The sequence below is a fragment of the Lampetra fluviatilis genome, chromosome 27 (assembly GCF_964198595.1).
Source record: "Lampetra fluviatilis chromosome 27, kcLamFluv1.1, whole genome shotgun sequence".
Lineage (NCBI taxonomy): Eukaryota > Metazoa > Chordata > Hyperoartia > Petromyzontiformes > Petromyzontidae > Lampetra > Lampetra fluviatilis.
Window position 1 is genome coordinate 6,842,341 of NC_136301.1, and position 27,373 is coordinate 6,869,713.

Genomic DNA, 27,373 nt, shown 5'->3' on the forward strand with positions numbered 1-27,373 from the left:
CACCCCTAGCTGCCAGTGCTATTCAGTGGCCTAAAAAAAAATGTTTCGCTCTGGATGATTGCTGCAAAGTATGACCTGTGTTTTGATTTAGTGTGCTGATCTTAAAGGTGCATTGAAAAATTATAATACTCCGATTGATGCTCCTGCTGTTGTGGAGTGACTCATGCAGCCAGCTATGGCTGCAGGGTTTTGGTAGTTCCTATGATCACTGTTTCATTGCTTTATTTTGGAGATTTCGAAAAGTTTTTTGGTTTGGCATGTTTGTTTGTTGTAGTACAGAGTTAGACTGATGGCCTTAATCTAAGTTGTCTTGTGGTTGTTGTTGTTTGACTTGCATCCCACTGGGATTTTTGCACAAAGCGTTGGTGTACGGTGTTTTTTCTGCAATATTTTGCTGTCTTTTCTTGGATTTTCTGTTCGCACATATTCACTTTAAGATGTTTTCTAGTTCATGTTTTTGTTTTTTGTTTGTTGCGGTTGCACCCGATTCAAGAGCCGAATGGCTCACAGTGCTATACCTAATAAATGAACTTGAACTTGAACACACGGGGTAACTGCCCCTTAACCGAATAACAACTTATGGTGGTGACCACCAGGCTAACTACACTAATTACAACGTAATTAGCTACTACGGACCGGGTCCACAGCTTGGGTCCAGGTCCACGTCTTGGAGACTCCTTGAACAGAAAACGTAGAGCGTAGACGAAGGTTTCCTCCAGGATGAACAACAACGCCGGTCCCTCTCAGGACCCGGCTTATATTCTCTGCGGCGGGGCTGGCTCCGCGCTTGGCCACGCCCACCTTCCAGAATCCTCGGAAAGGATCTGGATGCTAACCACGTGACCACCCCTAGCCCCCACTTGGGGCCCCTTTGTAGGCTTAACTGGTCACGTGTCCCCTCGGGTCAACCAGAGTGCCATGGCCTTTAGTAACCTCATTCCTAAGGCCGGCACTCCCACACCCTATCCTGTAGGGGCTGGCACTGCACGCCAAGCGTGGTGGCATCTCGCGCTATCCATCAGCGCTCACCGGGCCCCTCTAGGGCCGGTACTACACCCACACCGCTGTGGTACCCGCGATGTCGCTACACCGCACGCCGTGCCTCTCTCTGGCCGGCACTGCAGTGACATCCCACGATGTCACTACACATTTCCACATGATAAGCCACTTCGTTGAGCTATCATTTGTGGCCATGCCGCTATTGAAAAATAACTCTATAGCTGACCATTAGCAACCCGCACTGATCAGTGTGAAGTATGATCATTTAACCCCCCTACAACCCGCGCAGCTCAAAAGGGCCGTTCGTGTCCGTGGCGAACACTAGAATCCTCATCAATCGATGAATCGACGATGCATCGTCGTCACGTCTCCACGTGTAACACCGCCTCGTCCGTCATCGATCCCTTGCGGTTGCCCTGTGAATCGTCCTCCCCTTTCTATCCGGCTCGGCTGCATCTGAGCAAGGCGCGAGCAGTTGTGCTCTCCGTGCGACAAAAGCGCTGCATTTGCACAGAGCGAGTGCAGTCATACCACGTGGGAAGTCACACCACGTGGGCACAGTCACACCACGTGCGCGCACATCACGGCGGTTGTCACCTTCGCACCCGGAGCGTTAAATCTTAACTTCTGGCTGTATGTATTGAAGAATTCCCCCCCACCTCCTCGATTAAAGACCGAAATAGGAGGCCTTTCTTCACGTTTCTGGCAATCGCCTGAAATTTTGGGGAAGGAAATTGCCAAAATGAATGTATGGCAATGTTAATGACGGACCGATTTTAATGACGATGGAGAGTGATGACTATTTTGGACGGTGATAACTGTTGGGGATGATGCCTACGAGTTCAGGTTTATTTATTTTTTAACAAAGTGAGAAGTCAGAGTCCAGGACGAGTCTCATTTGCAAAAGGTGACCCGGGACACGTCTGCTCATTCTACTCCCGACCGAGTAATTTTGTGGGTTACAGTCTTTTCTAATTTGACAATTTTTTTGACTCTCGAGAGGGTGGCACACAATGGCCTGCTCTTGCGAATGATGGCAGGGGATCTTTTAACGTCCCCATTGTTAAGTAGACGGCACGGATTGTGACGATTGTATCCCACGGTGCAATAAGCGGCGAATGCGCTCCAGCAAGTCATGTCACTGCTCATATATAGAAGAAGAAAAAATGGTCGTTGTTGGTGGATGATGAGAATTGCCCAACATTTAACCCACTTCCGTTGCACTTTTGAGTATTGTGAAAGTTTCCATTTTACACTCATCAGAGACATGTTAGCATGAGTACTATGGGAGAATGGTGGTACAAGGGTTAGTGCACTGCGCTACAAACTTGGTACTGGTAGGAACCTCCTGGTGACACCAGCCCACAGGGGATTAGTGTCCGTCAGGTCGTGCAGGGAGGGGCTGGGTGGGGAGGGGAGGGTGGGGCAAGGTGGGGAGGGTAGGGCTGAGTGGAGAGAGTGGGGAGGGGCTGGGTGGGGCTGGGTGGGGCTGGGTGGGGAGGGGCTGGGTGGGGAGGGGCTGGTCACCCCGTGGTGCCCTTATAAAACTCAACGTTTAACCTACTCATGCCGGCTTGTGCCCGCCCTCACAGTCGGGCATATTTGCGGAATACACCACGCCGCCGTTGACCCTGGCCATTGACCGAGCAACCCAACGTTCCTACCAGCTCCCTCCGCGGGAATGTTTAATGGCTGATTGGCGAGTGATCTCAACTGGGCCTGGGTTTCCCCCTTCACCAACCTATACTAACCAGCATGGTGATGAATGGTCAAACAGCCTCCATCATAACTAACACAGCATGGGTATGTACAGTTAAACAACCTCCATTATAACACGGCATGGTGATGTACAGCCAAACGACCTCCGTAATAACTAACGCAGCATGGGCATGTCTTCATCTCAGCTGTGGATTACAAAAGGGCTATAGGTTATTATATTTATTCTAAGTCATTACACGGACACCATAAAAAAAGACTCGTTTGGAGAAAGTAAATGTTGCTGTACATCCGAATTCGAGAAATCTTCCAAGGCACGCAATTCAAGGAGTAATCTTTCAAATTTAGAACCGTAATGCCATCACATGGTTTGAATATTGACCAAAAAAGGCATTTGTAAGCACAGAAGCTGCATCCCACAGAGCAATAACTTCAATACAACCACAACATTACATTGACCATTACGTTTCTCATCCATCACCGAGCCTATCTGTGAATCCTCAGATATCCGCGGATGAAAACAGGAAGAATCAAACGTAGACTGCATCCCTTGGACGATGTGCGGCCTTGCAGATAAGAGTGATGATGTATAAGAGTGATGATGTATGAGAGTTGCGGTTCACAAGTCACAAGCATCAGAACATTGGAGGTCCAATTTCTGATTAAATTTGGACCTCTCAAATGATCCGATAACCGGCCAAGCAGTTTGAGAGATGTCGGATAAAAAATAAAGTTGTAATCACCTTCGACTTTATTCATTCAAGTAATGCACACGAATGTAACGCACAGTAAACAAGAAAATAGGCATACAGAAAACAATGCAATGCACTTTAAATTGGAACATTTAACACATAAACAGGACAATATTTGGTGATCCCTGTACAACAGATGATATGATTACATACTCTTTATTTTACCCGGTAAAGCCAACTGAGCTATACAGCTATTTTTCTGAAGCGACCTAGCCACAAATGATAGCCCAAACAAGTGGCTCATCATGTGGAAATGTATAGTAGCTAAGTACTCGAAACGCATGTTGATTGTAAATGTGGAGGGAAAACCCGGAGGACCAGGAGAAAAATCCACACGACCACGGGGAGAGACATGCAAACGCTAAATATACAGGGGGCGTCAGGGTCAAGATTGAACCCACGACCTCCTGCATACCACGCGAGGTAGTTAACATCTCGCCACCACCGTGCCCCTACACGCCAGGCAGCTCAGATTTTGAAAAATGGCAAACCTCACCCTGGGCTTTCCATTGTGTAAAATGCATGTGGCATCTGAAGAGAACCCATCTACCCTAGGACCGGTGCCTTAAACACCATCTCCCACGTCCAGTCGTGGATGAAACCACTTGCCTGTGGTACCTGAAATTGGAAACCAGTAATTGGAAACCCAAGGTGGACCTGTGCGATACAACGACCTCCCCCCCCCCAGCTAAAACACAGTCGTTTGTACAGCTTAGGTGCAACAGACTTATTGGAAATGGACACCACGTGCACCAGTGTACACGAAAACGTTACAATTCAAATGCACGTGTGAAAAACATTTTAAAAAATACTTTGCAATATGCATTCCTTATAAAACTTACGTTGAAGCATTTCTTGAACAAAATGTACAACATCTAGTGGGTGCACGCTGTCAGTCCGCATGTGGAATGAGTACTGTATCGCTACGTCCCGAGCTCACAGAATTAAGAGGGTGGTATGGCCTTGTGACCATTGCACTCGGCTATATTATACATTGAGTAGAGGGCATTTTTTTTTAATGCCTAGGCATTTCCTCTTGCACAACTGTACAATAGTGGGTACAACAGAAGGCGCGTGTGGGTGTGGAATGCGTGCAAGCAATGTCCCAGGCTGAGTGTGTGTTTAAGATGGGTGGCCTGGCTCGTGGAAACCACGATACACATTAAATATTATTCCATCATTTTTAAGGGACATTCCAAGTGTTGTAACTAACGTCTGGATAACACTTGCCCACGCCGCGCTCAAATTGTAGGTCTTTGTGTTGACTGTGCCGTGGTAAAGTGCGTTGGGGAAAAGTACGGAAAAAATATTTTCCCCGGTAAAAACGGATGCTTTGTAAACAAGGTGAAATAAAAAAAAAGGACACTTGTGGATTACTATAATCGAGAGTATTTCACCGTGTAAATCTCCAGGCACAAGGCTTTTAAAGGGCAACATATCTTCCTGCTGAATCGAACACTGTGCGATGCTCATTCTTGTGCCGAGTCAGTGGTGGAACTGTCCTTATCCTGTGGTGAGGGCCAGTCTATTCAATGTATATAACAATTCAGGCTAAAGAGATACAAAACAAACACTCAGGCATGGGCAGTATCGTCGTGGCTAAATAACAGACATCAGAACAAATGTACAGCACAGTGGCTTTTGCTGTACCGCCCTCTGGTGTCAAGCACACATCACAGCCCCTTGTAGCCGCTTATGAATAACCTATTCGATGCACCGCGATTCACCAATCGGAAGCACAATCCAGGCTCAACACTGCTGAACTTCCAAGATCTGGCGATATTTAATGCACCAATGACAGACTATAATGGCGCTTATAACCTCTTGAGTCTGCAGAATGAATTTGTGGCAAAGACAATCGTGGAACGCGATTCCCCAGCGGTCGACTGCAGCCTGCAACCAAGGACAAGTCGGGTAGAGCCGGTATAATCATAACACTAATATCCAGAAAATGTGCGCAATATATTTCGTGTAATTGTGAAAATTAGCACCACCAGCTTTTCCGAAGCCCGATTTCACGTCACGGCATTTTAAGGCCAAGGTTCAACGTGCCTGCAAGATACGGCAGCACGTAATTTTGCTTCTTTTGTACGAATGCGGAGGAATGTTCTCGTTTAGCTGTACAGCTCTCCCGATGCTTTGTGGGTTGTACCGCACGGTGGAAGCGGAAAGTTGGGACATTTACGCAGAAGACGTAGGGGAGGACGACACATTTTTTTTTGTAATTGCAGTGTTTTCATCTTCTAGTTAATGCTGCAGCACTGGAGAATGGCTACATTTTGGTCACAAATATGGACATGAATTGTGCGTAGTATTTTCCTTGTAACCTTGCATAAAAGCAAAATGTATTTGATTTGTGGAAAAATCTATGTTTAACTGAACACATTTTTTTAATAAACCAATGTAAATTGTTTACAAGCTATCGGCATTAATATCCGAAACAGTAAACAGAGATGATGTGCATATCATTCAAAATAAACATGAGTGACATTTCAGCATGGCAAAATATCCCATTTGCAAGGTCATGAATTCAAATGCATATCAGGGGTTAACAAAGGCCATTATATCTGAGGGGTTGTTTAAAAAATATATGAAACACTTTGCAGGAAGCCAGCAGGAATGATCTTACAGAAAAAAAAATGACCATAACAAAAAAAATCGGCCTAGGAACTTCCAATTACACTGGTCAACAAAAAAAATATTTTTTTCTGGCCTGGACTTTTGCAGCTGTTCTAGACTAATTTCAGGGTGCTGATTCCAAATGTGATCTCAGATTTGCTCTATCACATCTCATTTTATGCTATCGGCATACCCCATTTTCATTGATTTTACCCAAAATTAACTCTGTCACTTATGATTGCAAGTTGTTGCGAGTCAGTGACTGCTTTAATGTTAAAATATGGTGCTGTATTTTATGGAAAGTGTGTTTATAATATAATTTTATGTAGATATACACATTTATTTAATATTTTTCTTCTGCAGTTTTTATTGAAAATGCAATATTTGATATCTCAAAAACCTGATGTGATAGACAAAAATTGATGCCATATTTGGATTCAGTGTGTTGACCAGTGTTATTAACCACGAGCTCGGGACCCACCAAGGGAGGTGAGGTCAGAACAACTTAAGTGTGAGGACGCCGTTGACTTTTGTTACCGAACAAAGAACTGATGGCGTAGGGCTTCCGCAGCGTTTATCCGCGTGTGTGGGTTCGGGTCTAGGAGTTTGTCGAGCAGATCAAACGCCAAGACATCGTTGCAGCGCCAATCCCTCCCGGGGGCAGCTTCTGGCCCACCTCGACCCGAAGACGCGTCTCTTGCGTCGGAAGGCAGCGTGCGACGAGCGGGACGTCGACTGGCGTCAACGCCGCCGTCTGTGCCGTCAGTCCCAGCAGTGGGAGAAGTTTCGACGTGGGCGTCTGTTTTTCTACGTTTTTCCGCAGGGGTCTTTGCTTGGTCTGCATCAGGCACAGCTAGACAAAACAACAGAGTCAAAAGTGACAAAACACGCGCGCGCACACACAGTCGAAATAATAGGTGAAGTTTACTCGTTCAGACACTTCCGCAACTTTTAACTCCTGCCAGCGCTAACACACAATTTGGGACCCAAACACCTTTTTTTAGATTTCGATTTAAAGCTTTCGTGACTGCAGGGATTCATCTTCTTGGTTCTTTCGGTAAAGTCACGTAGAAGGGAAATAATAAAATAATAAAAATAAAACATTATAATTATGTTTAATTTTTATTATTATTTTATTATGTTTTATTTTTATTATTTTATTCTTTCCCTTCTACGTGACTTTACCGAAAGAGCCAAGAAGATGAATCCCTGCAGTCACGAAAGCTTTAAATCGAAATTTTATTATGTTTTATTTTTATTATTTTATTACTTCCCTTCTACGTGACTTTACCGAAAGAGCCAAGAAGATGAATCCCTGCAGTCACGAAAGCTTTAAATCGAAATTTTATTATGTTTTATTTTTATTATTTTATTACTTCCCTTCTACGTGACTTTACCGAAAGAGCCAAGAAGATGAATCCCTGCAGTCACGAAGGCTTTAAATTGAAATTTTATTATGTTTTATTTTTATTATTTTATTATTTCCCTTCTACGTGACTTTACCGAAAGAACCAAGAAGATGAATCCCTGCTGCAGTCACGAAAGCTTTAAATCGAAATTTTATTATGTTTAATTTTTATTATTTTATTATTTCCCTTCTACGTGACTTTACCGAAAGAACCAAGAAGATAACCTTTTTTTAGCTTCGTTGCAAGAATACCACAAGCAGAAATGGTATAATAGAAAAAAAACCCTCCTTCGGTGGCTATGGCAACAACCACCGACGTGCACATGGGAGCAGCAAGTGTGTGACCTACACTTTCTTACATTTATGATTACAAAAAAGTGCAACTGGTAATGCACTACCAACCAACACTACTGCCAATGTATGTACACATATTGATCTTCTTTGGCACCGTACGTGGCCTATCCTGCTAATCGCAGGTGCGGGTAATCAGAATGTGATTTGTCGTCAGTTATATTATCACAAGTGGAAATTATAATTGTAAATCAAGTGATGCATTTCAACTGCAGGATCACTACCAATAATAAAAATAGGCAACCATTATATATGCGAACAGATAGATCGAATAATATATTAATTGTTAATCTCACAACGTGCATACAATTTCACGTGTCATAATTGATGCTTTGCACTCCTTAAACGCTGCATGTAAATGGGTTTGTATGACCCATTCAAGCTAGAAGAGGCGATACCATTGACTGCCATTGAAAAACAAGAATCAATACTGCGAAATGAATAGCAACTGTGAAACGCGATATTTCATTGGATCAAAGGGAGTGAGGGGAGGGAGGGAGGGGAGGGAGGTCAGGCAGGTGCCTTCGCCGCTATGGTGCTGGTAGCGCAGCAGCAGGGGATCTGGTGATGGGTTTTTGAGGGTGATTTGTTTTCTTGTTGGTGTCTATGAACACAGTAACACACAATGGGACTAATGTTACACGGGAAACCCACGTTATATCTTTGATTAAAAAAGGGAGCCCATAAGCAAACAAAAAAAACGACATGATGAACGAAGTAAAGTGCCGAAAGACCGAGCATCTTTCTCGTCTGATCGTTATAAAAAAATAAATTTTTAAAAAAGGAGGGAGGGAGGGAGGGAGGGGAGGGTGGCGTGAATCCTTTACACTGCTAGTAATCATCATACACACAAATCCTATTATCTCCACAGCCTGGGGGGGATTTGCAATGATGTTCGTTGCCGTGCGGGGCATGGTGGGGACCGTAATGCAGCTCTTTAGACGCGACTTGGATGGATCAGACAGAGTTAGTCATGCGTAAGGAACAATCAACCTTCTGGCTTACGAAGTGGCCTGTAGATGTGTGTACAGCGCTTTTTGTCATTGCATTGCAGGATTAGAGGCCTGGGTCATGGAGGTTATTTTACTGGCCTTTAGTTCGTAGGAAAATACATTCTGGATTGCTGTTATATATCAGGATTTTAGTGTTACACCCCCCCCCCCCCGACCGTACACAGGTTTTGTCTGCGTCCTCAATATTTTCCAACATAAAACTAATAAGAATACGGCTGAACATAGCAATTGCATGATCCTGCTGTAAAGATCTTGAGACTAAGAGACGTTTGACCGGAGCAGAATGTACTTCATCTGGGTCAATGTCAACCAATGCCAGTCTAACGAGCATGCCGATTCACGTTTCGTCAGGTTTGCTTCAAGGAGTATTGCCGCGCCATTCCCGCACTGCACACAAGTGTTTTGCTGCACTTTCATCGTGTCATCAACTCATCCCATTGTCTCCTCAGTGTCAAAATTGGGGCCCAACGGTGGCAAGATGTTAACTACCTCGCCTGGTATACAGGAAGTCGTGAGTTCGATCCCGACCCTGACACCTGCTGTATATTTGTAGTTTGCATGTTTTTCCCGTGGTCACGGTTATTTTTCTTCGGCTTCTCCAGTTTTTCCCTCGACATATAGAATCAACATGCGTTTAGAGTATTTGGCTACTATAAATTGCAACATTATAAGCCACTTGATTGGGCTATCATTTGTGGCTAGGTCGCTTCTGAAAAAGACTTTTAAAAAATCGTACCACGTTTTGACAACAGTGCTTGCCATCAGAATGTGGAATTTCCACAACATTCTGAGGGCCACCAATTAAAAAAAAAGTGTCACACCACAGCTTTAAAAAAATGAAATTATTACTCGAGATAACTGGAATTTTCACTCGTTTCAGAGATGCGAAAGGTACGTGTGTAATTCGTATAATGTGCAATTCTAGGCTAATGTACATACCTTTCACAGAGGCGTCACCTCTCAGGCATTCACAAAGCTCTTTTAAATCAGTACTTCTGCAGTAACGACTACAGATCATCATCTTTCCTGTAATAAAGAAATATTTGTGAATGTTATAATATATCAGACAACAGTCTCTTACATTTGAAACTGATACATAGAATCATTCATATATATATAAAACAAAAATGCATGATCATTTTCCCATTAGATTAACATCACATGCTGTCTCGTGTGCAAGACAGTATGGTGGAATAATTGACCTTATCACGGGGAAGGGTATCGAAATAATGTTGCACATAATTTAAATGTAATTACTCAAGATTTCAGAATACAATCACAATTAAGTTATCATGAGACCAATAATTGCCATTGCTTCATTCCCTCTGCCACATTTAGCAATTTCCATCTCCTCTGGTCTATCCTTACGATATCCGACCACCTGCCCCTACGTCCCAGGTCTCTGGGTGCCCATACCAATGCCTGTCGAGATAATCTTCCATCGTCCATTTCGGCACAAGGACCCCAATGAATCACAATCTACTCTTCCTGATTTAAGCCTACAAATGCCTTTCTGCCACTTTGTTTTCAAAATGCCCATGCTGCTTAAATCGTCGTGCCATCAAAGCCTTCGCATCCTCCATATGCACCTACGATCAAGAGGCCGGATGATGTTACTCTTTATTGATTGTTAAAGTTCGTTGTTCTCAACCCCTATAATAAATATAGCACGGATGTACTTGCTGCCTTAAGCACTCATTTTTTTTAACAACACAGATGACCTTACATTTCTTGCAAAGTGTTTTATGCATTACATTAAAAACACATTTTTGAAATGTAACTTTTCATCCTCCAGAATTATGCACGTGATTGCATAAAACAAAACAAAAAACATTGTCAGTTTTCAGGAGGAAGGGGACAAACGCTTCAGATGCTCATCCCAGACTGCCGCAATGAGGTTTTGTGGAAAATGTACCTGAAGGCACTACACATTGCTGCTATCCAGTTCACGGCTGCGAAACAAACCACCAAGCGATCACAATCTGTGTGTAATAGACGTGCACTCACTCGTAACAATCTTGTTACAATACCACTCCTCATTTCGTCGCTCGCCTCTGTGGTCCGTCATACCCGAATAAAGTTGGAATATAAACGTTGCTCAAGGCTGTGGAAACTTAACATCCAACGCAATAAACATTTCTACAGTTGCAATTATTTGTGCCATGGAATGTGTAAGTGCTTCATGCAATTGCTCCTGCATCCTGGAACACTTGTGTGTGCATAGGTACATAAGGGTGGACTGGTCACTGAACAGCGAGTAATATTTGAATCTTGATGCGACCGACTCATCGATAATCAACTGTATCATCTTCTTTTTGTCGTACGGCTGATGCAGAGCAACAACTGTAATGTCACATGCAGGTGGGTCAAGCCAGACAACCGCGTCAGGAGCACCGGAACATATCATCGCTGTAATGTCTCCTTTATATTTGTGGATCAGGCACTGCGTCGTCGCTACATGTTGTAGGGTCTGTTCTTTCTGGTTGTAAAGTAAACACACATGAAGATAAGCTCCAATAGGATTGTATACATTTCATTAAAAAATTCAGTTGAAAAAAATCAAAAAAATCAGCAGCTTCTGATTTTTTAGATTGTTCGGTTGCTTGTTTGATTGATGCTAAGCGTTCATAAATTCAAAAATGCCAGAGTGTGCCACATTATTGTTCGCCTTTCGGCGTTCTTTGGTCTGACAATGGTGAGACTAGGCCCTAAAGAAGGCTGTCTCTGGTGTAGGCCAATCAGTTTCAAAGACAATGCCATATATTATAAGAACATGCTTGTTTGCATGTTCACCACAAGTAGAGTGTGGTATACAGGAGGTCGTGAGTTCAATCCCAACCCTGACACCTGTATATTTGGAGTTTGCATGTTCTTCCCATGGTCACGTAGATTTTTCTCCAGGTCCTCCAGTTTTTCCCTCCACATTTAGTAATCAACATGCGTTTAGAGTAATTGCCTGCTGTACATTTCCACGTGATGAAGCCACTTCGTTGAGCTATCATTTGCGTGGCGTAGGTCGCTTCTAAAAAAAAGAGCTATATAGCTCAGTGTGGCCTGACCTGCTAAAAGTAAAAAAATGTCAATAGTTTGTATTACTAACCGCAAGCTTTAGCAGCAGCAGCCACCTCTGCGCTTCCGCGCAACGCGATGATTTGAGCCAGCGCAGTGAGGTCGTCGCTGGTCTTGAAGAAGGGGTAGCGGCCACTCAGGAGGCAGAGGAATATAATGCCCGTCGACCAAATGTCAATGGCTGCGATCTCACACACGACAGTGTTTAAGGTCACAAACACGTTGGGGAGGGGGAAAAAAGCAACTCTTGCTCGGCATCAGCCCCGAGGGGTTTACCCTTGGGCTTGACATTGAGTATAAAGTACGACGACTATCGGGGGAGCCACTTCAAATATCAAGTCGCAGTAGCGTGGCCCCAGCCAAGCGATAGCAGAATAAAGGCGGCGGCGAACACGGCCGTGAATATGCACAGAATCAAAAGTAATTTGACCAAATCTTAGAAATTGACATAGCCGTTATAAGTGCTGGTAATACTCTTACGTTGTTGATAATATGGAGACACTCCAATACCACATACAATAGTGCAATTTTATATTTGCCATAGATAATGAACAATAATGCAGCAATATGTGGAACCATTGTTTGGTCCTGTTGTTGAATAAGCAAACGTATGGTTTGTACATGTTATTCTGACAAATAACCATGTGCCGGTTAACATTAACTTGACATTGTAACAGTTTTGATTACTGGAAGAACGTGTATATAGTGTTAATTTGTATTTGCATATCAACAGTTTACATGCTCAATAAGATTTTATACAGATAAGAGTTATGCTGGGATACGGCCACTAGAGGGCAGTATGAGCTATTGGTGCTGGCATCTGATATCCAAAGGTCATAAGTAAAAAAAATTGTTCTACAAGGGCTGGAAAGGTGACATTTGGCACATTTACAGAGAGAAAACGAATGAAAAACAACATTTGCTTTTGGAACCCTCGAAAATTGAAAGCTAAGAATCATAACTTTTACACCTTTGTTGAATTTCCCTTATGTAGCAGAACAGTAGTCAAAAATATAATTCGCGCATCACCGGCAATAAATACCGATTGATGCTATGGTCAAATGTGTGGCACCTGTGGTTTGATAGGGCCACTTTAGTAGAACCTCTGGGGCTCGGAACCCAGGCGTACCAGCCCGCGGAGACGGCTGTGGGCTTCTGAAAACAAAACATACATCCTATCAGGTTGGCTCGCAATAACCGAACATTTTTGAGTGGGTTAAAATTAGCACGTTAACATCTAATGAAAGAAAGAGGCATCACTAGAACGTAGATGGACCATACATAAGTTGAACATGAAACTAACAACATTATTTGTATTTTACCAGGTAAGGGCAAATGAGCTATATGGCTCTTTTTCAGAAGCGACCTGGCCACAAATCATAGCCCAATGAAGCAGCTTATCACGTGGAAATGTATTACATCCAAATACTCGAAACGCACGTTGATTCTAAATGTGGAAGGAAAAAACGGATGACCCAGAGAAAAATAAACGTGACCACGGGGAGAACATGAAAACTCCAAATATACAGCAGGCGTCAGGGTCGGGATCGAATCCACGACTTCCTGCATACCAGGCGAGGTAGTTAACATCTTGCCACCGTGGCAGCTCCCAGCCATAGATAACAACATTGAGTCATTCAACATTTTCCAAGTGATTCACATTAATTTGTATACTTTATCACCGTGCACTTAGAACTATCCATAGAATGGCAGTGGCTTACGTTGACAAACCCTATGATAGGTATCTCCCAATTGTTTGTCGATCCTGTTGTGCATGACCATTGTTTTGCTCATATTTATCCCGAGCCCAACTTATTACTTGTTACGTTCTTCGAAATGTCAAAGAAAACCTCAGTTCCCCCTTTGCATCCATTCCCCACGGAATGTGCCGGTGGATCTACGATCTTACATTGACATGCTAATCTCTCACAATACAATGGCCACCTCCGACAGCTTCGTCGTAGTGGAGGTAGCTCAGCTCTCCGATCTTACATTTACATGCAAATTTCATCACTAGCCCCACCCACGTCGCTTATGACCCTTGGGCTACACCCATCTCAAACCTTTATAACATCCTGCCTCAGCAGCTCTCTAGCTATTTTTTCACCTGATGACGATTGCCTGCGTTGCAATCGAAACGTCGTGATATTTTGATTATTTTTTCTATCTACATGGCTTTACCGAAAGACGCAAAGAATATAAATAGTATGGACTGTTGTCAATACAAATGAATAAAATAATTTTGGGAAAAATATTAATTCTCACTGGGGACTGAAATAACTTAAGATTGAGATAATATAATAGAATGCTGTACTAGACAGCCAGAGACTGGAATATGGGTACCATTCTGGAAACTCCACAGCACACACACACACACAATAATCGAACATACCTGGCCAAGCAGAGCTTGCAGACCTGATCATACCCGAAACAGGAGCAAGTCTTTTCTTGCAACGCACATCGAGGCATGGCAATGGGGGGAGCCACAGCCTTCTTGGCCGTCATCGCAGCTACGTGTGTTAACTTACTTGCTTTGCACTAAACAAGCACGCAAAAGAATATGAAAGCAATTATTCACCTTTCAGACAAATTAATGTGGCTCATTGTTAATAAAGATTGCAACCTTTTTCTATCCAGACCATGTATGTATGTATGTTGAACTTCTTTCGCACCGTACGTAGCCAACCATGGTAATTGGAGGTGCGGGGGAAAGGACAACAAACTAAACACAAAAAGCAGTTCTAAACAAATTACTTCTCAATCTAGATTTAAAAGTGTATAACTCCAGTGGCTTCCTAATATAGGAAGCAAAAGCATTCCAGATGGCCGCAGAAGTGCATCTGAAAGCGCGCGATGCAGTGACCGTCTTTGTTCAATGCCTAGACAAACGCTGCTGCGAGGATGACCGGAGTTCGCATGATGGTTTATGCTCCTTGACGAGATCAGCAAGGTATTGTGGTTCAATACCATAGCGCCGAAGCAAAGCAATTGTGCTTTTGGCATCATGTCATGAGATGAAAGATCCATTGGTTTAATCACAAACGCCCAAATACAATTCCAGGATCTCAGAGGGACTAACTTGGTGCCCTGACCTCCGACCCACCCAGCCACCTCAACAGACACCTTATTATCACCTGTGTTGAGGAGTAGAGTGATGACGGGATGTCACACTCGCCTCAGGAGGAGTGACGTCATGTCCCCTCGGGGTATTTGAGGGGGGACCGGTGACGTAGACGGGGTCTTCGCCGGGAGCCAGGGGAGCGAGTGGTAGGGGCAGTAGGGACCCCGGGTAAAAGGGGAATTAGCGCCAGGCTAGAGGGCTACTTTACCCGGCTGGCCGAGTTGGCTGAACCCTCGGCCAGTGCTGAGGGAAGAGCCCGATAGCCTGGTAGGGTGTAGGGAACTCCCAGTACCCTTCCCTTGGGGAGATTAGTTAGTACCAAGTTGTGTTAACCCTTTCCCACGAGTTAGGCGTGAGCCCCTAATAAACAGTTCGGCGTTAGCCCCTATACAACTCGCTTCCGCGTCGTTCTTACTACACAACACGTGTATTGTAAAATGAACTCTTGCAAGATTGCAGTACTTGCAAGCCCCAAAATATGTGGCATCAATTACTTTAAGACTGGTGATTCAGACAATACAAGTTCATGTTGATGTATGGTAAATAATAGTTTTTCATTGTAATGTTGCTGTTGTTCATGAAAACCACATTTAACAATGGAACAGTAGTCAGTGCACCACGTTACAAAAGCCTATATATTTTATGCATTCAAGTCCCAGCCATAGATAACACCTGTGGTTCGTGGTCACCATACCAATTGTGGGTCTCCCATAGGTTGGCCCAGGCTTAAATGAGTACCTGATGCATTGTGTAAACATAATCTCTTTGAAGACCAAGGAAAGCCATGCATGGTGGTGGCCCCACAAACCTCCCAAGGTGTGCTGTGCGGGCGTTAATGAATACCCGCTCGTTGTATTTACCCCTACAGTACATAAAGAGGCTACAGGGAGGATATTTCTATGTTTATAACGTGTGTCTAACAACATGCGTGGGTAGGGTATGTCCCGTAGCTACTACAGATAGTACATGTTTTGATTTGCTGTGCTCCGTGACACAAGTGCATACCTGTCAAAGCATACGGTTTACCGATATTCTTGTACAGGGAAACCGAGTTAAGGAAAATCACATTTTTTTGTGTTTCTCCCTTGTGATGGGACTTTGTAGAATGAACGTTGATATTTATAAGGGCATGGAGTGACCAATAAGGTCTGAATTTGTCTGTGATAAGGTCGGCACTGATAAGGAGTTGACAGGTATGCAAGTGCAACATTAAGGCAGAGAAAAAAAGGCTTCCCTGAAATCAATGTACTCCTGCATCTTCCCTTAATACTTACCTCTCCCTGTCGGCAAATGGCTCACTTTTCCCAATGGACTGTCGTCACCTGGATGTAAATAAACTTGGGCACTCGTTAAAAGTAAACCTCTCAGCTGGGGTTGACGGTCGGAACCTCCCATCTACGCGTAGTTATGCTAACCTCCTCGTTGTAGTTCACCGATGACTTCATCAGCTGAGCGCTCTTGCCCTGCTTCTGCATGGTGGTGGTGGTAGTGGTGATGTTGATGTTGTTGGCTTTAGCGAGCCGTGCGCCGGCCCTCTTCTGGTAAATGCTTCCGCTCAGACCAACGGTCTCCTGCAGCCTCCGCAGCAACGGGATGCAAGTATCCGGCGTTCCTTGCGCCAGTCCAAAGTCGACTAGCGCATACCTAAGGTAGCCAAACAATCATACCAATGATCAAACAGCAAGCTGAAGTAGGCTAGCTCTGCATACTTTTTAACGGTCTTAGTTTTTTTTGTCTAGCTTCGAATCTTCATTCAGACTGACAGAGATGAGATATTGCCACTCGAAATGTATTTCTACAGAACGATACTGCATCCAAGTCGGACACAAAGAGTGACCAATATATAAGTAAGAAAAAGGTTGCACGTAGAAGAAGCCCTGATGCAGGTAGTGACGAGAAGGAAACCGGCACTAGTTGGACACATATGTAGAATGGACAACAACACAAAAATTAAAGTGTGTTCTTCGGGAAAAATGGTAGGAACTGGAAAGAGAGGAAGACCCAACAGAGAATGGCTTGATGACGACATAAGAGATTGGTGCCCGAAGAAAGATGTTGCATGACTTGACCATATTGGCACAAGACAGAGGAAAGTTAAAACAAATGTTCTAGATTTGAAGCTTTCGTGACTGCAAGGATTCATACTCTTTGCTTTTTTCGGTAAAGTCACGTAGGTAAAACAATTAATAAAATAAAATAAATGAAAACTCAATTAAATCACGACGTTTCGGAGGCAACACCCACAGGGGGGTTCTAAACAGTTGTAATATGCCAACTTTCTTCTTGGTTCTTTCGGTAAAGTGACGTAGAGTAGAAGGGAAATAATAAAATAATAATCAATTTACATAATAAAATTCTCACGACGTTTCCCTTCTACGTGACTTTACCGAAAGAACCAAGAATATGAATCCCTGCAATCACGAAAGCTTTAAATCGAAATTTCGCCACATACCGTTGTTGTTTTCTGCAGTACAGGAAGTTGCTGGGCTTGACATCGCGATGAATAATGCCAAGCTTGTGTATGCGCACCAGTGAGACCAGGAGGTTTCTCATGTACTCACGCACCTCCATCACGTCCATCACAGAAACGACCTCCTGTGGAAATGGGAGAGGGACGTTAACAGAGGAGAGTAGTGAGAAAACTTGGGCAATAAACAATGAAAAACACCCATTGAGATCTGGCCAGGTCGTGGATCAGTAGTGGGCCGATTCAATCTCAACCCTAACTGAGGTCAATTTTGACGATCATTCCTCCAGGGATGACAGTACGAGTGGCACTTTTGTTATTCTCCTTATCAAACTGATGATAATCCGCCACTTCGTTGAGGGAAAGGATGCCGGGACGGAAGTCTCCAAGAGCGAACGAAGAGGGCACGGCTCAAGATGAGCAGCAGGGAGAAGAAAGAAGGAGCGCTGCACAGGAGGGGAGAAATTATTTTTACGATTTATTTTATCAGGTAAGGGCCACCGAGCTATTTAGCTCTTTTTCAGAAGCGACGTGGCCTAAAGTGATCGTTCAACGAAGTAGCTTACAATGTGGAAATTTATAGCAGCCAAATACTATAAACGCATGTTTCTAAATGTGGCGGGAAAAACCAGAGGACCAGAAGAAAAAACCACACGACCACAGGGAGAACATGCAAACTCCAAATATACAGGTGTCAGGGTTGGGATCAAACCCACGACCTCCTGCATAGCAGGCGAGAGAATTAACATCTGACCACCGCGGCAAGATATTTCAGCACAATATCCCATTTCTGCCTAAGGTTCAACTCCTTTTATTTTTTTTCTCCATGTACTTCAAATTGTGTCCATCGTTTCGAGTCACATCCACAATTCTCATGTCTCATTCCACCTTATCCTTTCATCTTACCCTCAGTCTCCCTCTACTCCTTTTTCCCTGCACCGGCATCTCCATGGTCCTTATTTATGGGAAATGAGCAATCATTGTCCCAAGGTATGGCACGACTATGGGAATGTGGAATTTCCAACACAGGTAAAGTGCTAATGTTGAAGGGGGTTTGACTTGGGAATACTGCAATAACTGAACTGTTGGTCTTGAATGCATTCTTTATTGTCTTAACAGAAAACACTTCATGAACTGAAATTATATTGACTCAATATAACCAAGACATCCAGTCAGTATTGAGCAATTGGCATGTGACAGTGTAGCAAGTAGTAAAATTGTGGTAAACATTGAAAATGGAAACGATGACAATAATGGCAGTGGAAGATGGCAGTCTTTGCGCAGGTCCACTCTGTTAAGTGAGACATCACCACTAATGCCATCGACGCAGTGACCGAACATCAATCACCGATCTCCCGGTCTTCAGAGCAACAACACAAGCCACGCCAACGGTCCTGTTCAGGGCCAAACAACGCGGTAGTAAGCAAAAAACATCACATTTGAACAACATCTCCGAAGCCGAACATGAGCAACAAACAGGTTTAACTTACCGAGAACACCTCGTGTTCCAGGTAGGGCATTATGATCACCACATGGTCCTTGTTTCTGAGACACTGCAGCACTTCCATCACATTGTCAACACCTCTGCAAAAAAAAAGGTAAGCGTCATGAAAAATATAATTTCGTATATATTTACTGCCTCGTGTCACCGTCACCATTACCGCAGGTCCGTCGGTCGGTTAAACCCATGAGCTCTGGTTGGCCCATAAAATCCGTACTACATTGTGAGAAATAAAAGTCGGCAGATTGATCATGCCATGGGAATGACATTTCCACCAGTGAAAATTGCATATTGGCAGTTTTGTTTTATGATAATGCAGACGACCAGATCCGTTACTCAATAACAAAGGAAGATTTTTTTTTAAGATAAAATGCTCACTTTATTACCTCCATTCCCAGTCATGAGGTGGGCCTGACTCATGCCCTTCTGTCTTACAATAATGGGGTGATGTCAGTCCCTTCAGTCACTCAGCACTACGGAGATGGAACATTATACATTTGACCTCATCTAATTTGTATGCATGTTGAACTTCTTTCGCACCGTACGTAGCCAACCGTGCTAACCAGAAGTGCAAAGGTAGACAAACTAAATACAGTAAAACATTGGATTGTGAGTAACTTGGTCTGCGAGTGTTTTGCAAGACGAGCAAAATTTTTTAATAAATATTAATTTTATAAACGAGCGAGGTCTTACAATACGAGTAGTACGTACAGTATACGCTTTGTCTGCCTAGCGTCACGTGATCACAACTGATATACGAGTGCTTTGATATACGAGTGCTTTGGATTAAAAACACGTTTCCAGAACGAATTATGCTCGCAATCCAAGGTTTTACTGTACTGCTTTTTGTGTTTAGTTTGTTGTTTTTCTCCCGCACCTCCAATTAGCACAGTTGGCTACGTACGATGTCGAAAGAAGTTTAACATACAGACATAGATTTATGAAAGTATTAATCCTTGAAAATCCCTTTCGACGGAACATGTTACTTGCAAAGGTGTCCAGGGTATCAACTGGCACATACGTAACACGTCACGTCACATATACAATACAATTTGGTGCTCGGGGATGGGGAAGTTTGTTTGGTGCAGAGTTTCGCGGTTTAAAGCAACACTGCTAGAATGACTCCCCAGAAATCTCACTGGTAAATGGTTATAGATGTTACTTGACTGGTGGTAAAACAAACCCTTGGCTACTTTTTAATCATTTATTTATTACCCACATTCCACTAATACAGCACGTGTTTTTTGCAATGTTATCAAAATCTTATTCTTGGTTTTTTCAGTAAAGTCACGTAGAAGGGAAATAATAAAATAATAAAAATAAAACAATAAAATTCTCACGACGTTTCGATTGCAACAAAAGCAATTATCATCAGGTGTGAAAACCACAGCAAGAAAATTTGAAAAAAAAGTGGCTGTGGTTTTCACACCTGATGATGATTGCTTGTGTTGCAATCGAAATGTCATGAGAATGTAATTTTTATTATTTTATTATTTACCTTCTACGTGACTTTACCGAAAGAACCAAGAATATGAATCCCTGCAGTCAAGAAAGCTTTAAATCGAAATTTATCAAAATCTGGTAAACAATAAATATGATTGTGCAAATACTAAAATGCAATGAAAATTCTACGAACTATTCCAAGTCACTTTTAAACTGCACTCACATTAATAAGCACTGGAACGTCTCAGCTATGTTGAATTGTATTACTTGATTCGAGAAAGATGCTCGTACCCGGCTTCCATGAGACACTGAACCTCAGCGGCGATGCGGAGTGGATGGCTGGTGGGAATGAGGTATTTAACAGCCAGAATTTCTTCTTCACCAGATCTTCGCACCTTCCCTTTGGCCATGTAGACACTACTGAATGTGCCTGCGATCAAAGAAAATTATAGAAAGTGAAACGCCTCTTAGCCACACTGACATGAGAGGCGGAGAAGCAGGGGTAAACGCCCAACAATCTGATTAATTTTCCACAAACATCCAGGTGTGTGATGCTGACTCCCGAGAGGATGTAAAGCGTCGCTGATGGTCACTTCATTCATTCATCACGCAGGGTCAGCGTAGGACTGTTGTGCCAAACGTGTGACCTCTTGCGACAGAATTCGTATAAGCTGCTCTTGCTGCCATACACCGGCGTCTCGAGTGATTTTTTTGATCCACGTATCACAGCGCGACTACGGGTGCAGTGCCATTCCTTTGATTGTCACTACCTTCGGCCAATCAGGAATACAAAGAAAACTGGGAACATTGGGAGCACTCGAAAATCGGGACTACGAGAGGGCTCACCAGGACTACTGGGAACACAGCTTGTAAACCCAGAACCGCTGGGACCACGATAGGGACCAACACTGAGACCACCATGACCACCACCAAGACTATGAAGACCACTACCGAGAAGCTGTGTGCACAATGAGCGCCTTTCAAGCACGTATATTAGGATTAATTTTCTGCCACTTAAAAGTTACTTCTCTCATCTGCAAGTAATATAATCACTCAGATAATAGGAAAACCCACCGATTAATTTGGGGGATGGAATATTAGGGAGAGTTGATAATAGGAGGGTGGATTGACGGAATGTTACTGAATTGTATGAGTATTTCAAAAGACATTCAATACTAGAAACCAAGGTTATGCAATGCTTTCAAACGGGTTATTTTTGCTATTTAACAGTTAACTAGAATGCGATTTAAAAAAAAAATATTAGTTCATAAAACATTCAACGCACTGAATATGTTGATTATTTTTGTTTTCTATAAATAATTTTTAGCAGAAAGATGCACCAACCTTCTCCAATTTTTCTAATAATGTTGAAGCTTCTGAGCACAGGGATTGCTTCATACAGTTGTTCAATTTCTGTGTTAACATCTGAAAAACAAAACAAATCCAAACATTAATTTATTTGAAACATTGTTTTACATTGAAGTATTTCGATTCTAATCTGTCTCAAACAAAACGCATTGGTATGCTGTGCGGCAAGTTGCGTAACAATTGGTTTAGGGTTTTTTTCACCAACAAATAAAGCATCCAGCGGGCAGACAGACACGATATTTTCTCAGCAATAAGTAGTCTGCTGACTCTTAAACAACACAGCAGAAGCGAATATTTTTACACGCTTTTATTTAACTCACTGTCTGTTGTTGTTGTTGTCGTATCCTCAAATCTTGTAACTCAATTTTAACCCACTTCCCAATGTGGTATCGACTGCAAACTTGGTATACGTATGCCGCACTGATGACAATACTATATTCTATCAAAAAAATATTTTTAAACATTCATTTATATATGTTATGTTTCGGCTTTGGTCTAATTGTCCACGCTCAACTGACGTTGGCTGTAAATCACCACAGTCCCTTACATTATGGCAAGCTTCGGGGCCACTTCCTGGAGTCGTGGAGTTCTGCCATTACGAGTAGGGTACATTTCATTAAAGCGTGTTTTTAAAAAAAGTATTTTTAAATATTACTTATTCTGGCCGCTGTCAGCACTTTGCATGTCTGCACACATCCTTTGTGTGTATTGGACAACGTTCAATTTGTGTTGTGGTCAAAGAGAGTTTGACAAGTCAATAAGAGAAAGCTATTAATTTAACAAAAATTAGGAACCGTAAAATGTAATCCTCCTCTTACACATTTCCTCTTTATGACAGTTTACAAGGCTCTTGACAATGCTTCGGTATTTCAGATTGGTTTATTTATGTGTGTGCACTGTGTTCGATTCCTTCTGTACCGTGGTTGCTTTTTGCACCGAATTATATTTGCTGTACTTTTTTTCTCCTTACATCATTGTAGTAACCGAGGTCACCTGGTGAAACAAAGCAAACTTGAACTTGACTTTATGTTTAGTCCAGCCAGGAGGCACTGTGGTTTTAGCACTCAACTTACGAATGTCGAGCGCTTCAAGGGTTAACGTAGCCAAATATACCCTCATCGGTTGAAAAAAATTAACCCGTAAAAACAAAGTTTTTCACTATAAATCCTTTATATGCGTGGCGGCTAGAGTCCTCTCGTCCTCTGGCTTGAGATGGCTGCCACCTATGGGTCAGATGATTGTCTGGCAGCATTAAACAATTGGTAATTAAATATTAAAAAAATTTTCCCTAAACAGTGTAAAATTTTTGAATAATAGTTTCTGGCAAAGCCAGCCGTTCTTGTTCCGCCGCTGAAAATGATTCGCCCACTGAAATGTACGATTTGCTTCACTGCCCCAGGGCTGGCGACAGAGATAAGAACTATTTGCACCCTATGATGTTCCCATGCTGAATGTTTAAAAAAAACTGACTGCGTTGTGTAAACAAGTGCACGTGGACGAGTCATGTGCAACTATTGAGCAATGTCGAAAGCATACAGTGGACTTTTTTCAACGTTCCGATTTAAAGCTTTCGTGACTGCAGGGATTCATCTTCTTGGTTCTTTCGGTAAAGTCACGTAGAAGGGAAGTAATAAGTAATAAAATAATAAAAATAAAACATAATAAAATCTTCAGGTGAAGACGGCTGCTTGCGTTGTAGCCGAAACATCGTGATAATTATTTGATTTTATTATGTTTTATTTTTATTATTTTATTACTTCCCTTCTACGTGACTTTACCGAAAGAACCAAGAAGATTTTTTCAACGTTGTTTTGAGTGTCGTACTAGGTCAGAGTTTGATGTCCGTTTATGTTTCTGGCAGACAAGCAAAACAACGTTTTTTTCCCGTCTTTAATATTTCGCGGAAATTGTGCAGAAAGCATTTCCGAGCCAGTTTTATCCATTGCATTGCAGCTAGGAATGATGTATTTTATACTTAACGTGCACTTTTTAAAATCATGACTTCTGAGCACAGTCCTAAAGGCCTGAAAACCCCAAGCAGCCGGTAACAAACAGTACAGCTGAAAGTGTTACAGATAACAGTTTACATGTGCTTTTTTACGAGAACAAGTTTGTAAGAACTTAGGGAAACAGACAATGGGAGGAATCCCATAGTTGAATAGAGATGCAGAATAAGGTGTATGTATCAGCAAGTTTTAAACCTCGTCAAACACACACAGTAGTCCCTCGGTTAACAGTGACATCGGTTAACGGTTTTTCGGTTAACGTTTCGCCTCCCACAGGACCCCATGGTTCCGATGAACATTAACATTTTGTCTAACGGTACGTTTACGTTATATGCACGAGGGGGCCCATTTTGGCCAATCCTAGGGCTCATCAGAGGGGCTGAGCCACGCCCTCAGCCAATCAGCGACACCCATTTATGAGCGTTTAGACCTCGACTGCCTTTGTTTACATTGCGTTTTCTGTTTTGGCAGTGGAAGCCGCTTGTCTCTCTTGTGGAGACTCAGTGATATTTACTTGTTTTTCAACTTGTAAGTGAATTAATCGTGATTGGAATGGCCCCTAAAGTTAATTCGCATAAGGAAAAGGGTAGGAAAGCAATTCGCTTTAAAATAAAGCATTATTTAACATGTTCTTATGTGTATAAATTAAGTGTTTAAACGTTATAAGCTATGTTTTTAGGGTCCAAAAGGTCAACTTCTAATCGTCTTGGAAGGGTTTTATGCTTTTAACATGTAATTCCTATTTTCCATTAAAAGTTACTACGATGAACAGTAGTTTTCGTGGAACGGATTAAAAACGTTAACCGAGGGACTCCTGTACTGTGACAGACTTTACCATGCTGGTGATCTTGGTGTGAACACACATGCGAGCGCCTCAGCACCACCGCAAGAAATGCGAGCACCTGAGAAGCTGGCTGTGTGCTTCTTTCTCTTGCTTTCCGCCGCAGTCTCCGGGTTCATTTTCAAAGGTGACTTGTGCGCTGTTCATTCAATGCCTCCAGAGTCCAGTGTGCCTCCTGCAATCAAAATACGTAATATTTAGAAAAAAACTTTTTTAAAAACACGCTTTTATGAAATGTACTAGTAATGGAAGAACTCCACGACTCCAGGAAGTGGCCCTGAAGCTTGCCATAACGTAAGGGACCATGATCAAATACAGCCAACGTTAGTTGACCGTGGACAATAAGACCCAAGCCAAAACATAACATATAAAAAAATTGGTTTAAAAATATATTTTTTTATTTTTTATGATAGAATATAGTATTGTCATCAGTATGACATAAGTATATCAAGTTTGCAGTCGATACCACATTGGGAAGTGGGTTAAAATTGAGTTACAAGATTTGAGGATACAACAACGACAAGAGTGAGTTAAACAAAAGCGTGTAAAAAAATGCATGCACCAAACTGGTATATAGCACTTTTTACTATTCAACCAAATAGCAAAATACCTTGGATACTTCGCGAATCTGACTTTTAAACTGAATAGCATTTTTTTTAGCTTTTCAATAAACTGGCAAATGTCTCTGTATTTCTGTTTCTGTCTATCTTTTTATCCCTGTCTCTGCATCTCATCTCGCTTAGCATCTCTGTTTCATTGTCTTTCGTTATCCCTCTGTCTCTCTTTCTCAAAATGCAGCAGTAACACTTCCTCCGCTCTGCAGCTCAGTGTATGTCGAACTTCTTTCGCACCGTACGTATCGAACCCTGCTACTTGGAGGCGCAGGGGAAGGACAACAAAACTAAACACAAATAGCAGTTCTAAAGAAATTCGTTTTCAATCGACATTTATTGGAGCACGAGTGGTGGGCCCTTAAAGATGCGACCCAAACAAGCAGTTCTTAACTTATTCTATGGGTCTTTCCGTAAAGCCACGTAGATAGAAAAATAATCAAAAAATATCACGTTTCGATCGCAACACAAGCAATCGTCTTCAGGTGACATCCGATGACGTATCCGATGACGTATCCGATGACGTATCCGATGACGTATCCGATGACGTATCCGATGACGTATCCGATGACGTATCCGATGACGTATCCGATGACGTATCCGATGACGTATCCGATGACGTATCCGATGACGTATCCGATGACGTATCCGATGACGTATCCTCTCACCTGAAGACGATTGCTTGTGTTGCGATCGAAACGTCGTGATTTTATTTTTATTTTTTATTCATTTTCTATCTACGTGGCTTTACGAATATGTATTCCTGCAGTCACGAAAGCTTTTAGGTAAAGTTATTACCTTGTAGATACCGAAGCTGTGTGCGCACGTGTCCCAGTTTGACTGAACAGAGTTTGAACCTTTGTCAGTGAGAACGCAGGCAAAGTGTTAAGGTCATTATGAAACTTTATAGTCACATCACTCCCATAGGCTTCAACATACTTTAGCTCCTTAGAATTAGTTAGACTTGTACCTTTAGTATAGTTAGACTTGCAAACCACTTATTTAAGATTCCTAAATGTTGAATGTATGCACCTTCCGGCCAAAGTAAATTCCTTGTCTGTGCGAACTTTCATGGCGAAAAACCCTTTCCGATTCTAAATGTGTCAGGATGGACATTGAATGTAAAGTTTTTTTCTTCCCCAAAATGAATCTTCACGTTGCACAGACGAGGGATACGCAGCGTGTTGACAACATCTACAATGTGTTTTTGGGATGTGGCTTCCTCTTAAGTGTTTGTTAATCCCTCTGTCAAATATACAGACGTCAACCCCCTTATCAGTGCCCTACCTGACCAATTCACACCTCATTGGTCACCCCGTGCCCCTATAAAACTGAATGTTCATCCTACAAACTCACAATCACACAACATTGTATTGCCCGTATTCAAGTTCAAGTTCATTTATTAGGTATAGCCCTGTGAGCCATTCAGCTCTTGAATCGGGTGCAACCGCAACAAACAAAAAACAAAAACATGAACAAAAAACATCTTAAAGTGAATATGTGACTTAAGTGCAAACAGAAAATCCAAGAAAAGACAGCTGTACGTCGTATGGACCTGAAATCTTAATTTCCCCCTACAAAAATACGGGGTAATACCCTGTGGGTTGACAGATATGAATTATACTTGATAAGTTATAGTTAATTTATAGAAAACTCGCGCGGTGAAGTGTTAACGCCGTAAAGAGTTGCTTCCCGCTCACGCGAACACACAACAGGCGTTCAAGCAACTCAACTCAACAATAAACATGTAACTTTTTTTTATTTAAAGCTTTCGTGACTGCACGGATTCATATTCTTGGTTCTTTCGGTAAAGTCACGTAGAAGGGAAATAATAAAATAAAAAATGTATTGCTTAATATTTGAATTATTTTATTATTTCCCTTCTACGTGACTTTACCGAAAGAACCAAGAATATAAACATTAAACTATTCACACTTTAGAAAGTCAGTTCCGCCGCCCCACTAATAGCGCGTCGTGTATTTAGTTTATTATCTTTATAATTAGCGAATTAACGTTAAAGTCTGCGTTACCCTGGCGACTTCCCGCCAAAACTCCGACTCGAACGCGCCGCCACCCGGAATTGAATGA

The 27,373-nt window shown here is 42.4% G+C and overlaps 1 protein-coding gene across 1 annotated transcript; it reads right to left on the reverse strand.

Annotated features, from left to right (window-relative positions):
• Window positions 1-3,492: 3,492 nt before the first annotated feature.
• Window positions 3,493-27,373, reverse strand: CDC7 (cell division cycle 7). The gene is made up of 12 exons (XM_078869161.1): window positions 27,316-27,373; window positions 24,736-24,849; window positions 21,804-21,884; window positions 20,751-20,889; window positions 19,006-19,099; window positions 17,501-17,643; window positions 16,464-16,692; window positions 14,320-14,465; window positions 13,000-13,082; window positions 11,959-12,108; window positions 9,798-9,884; window positions 3,493-6,939 (listed from the first exon to the last, which is right to left on the reverse strand). Exons 2-12 carry the CDS (start codon window positions 24,791-24,793, stop codon window positions 6,620-6,622), a joined length of 1,530 nt encoding a protein of 509 aa, XP_078725287.1. The 5' UTR covers window positions 24,794-24,849; window positions 27,316-27,373; the 3' UTR covers window positions 3,493-6,619.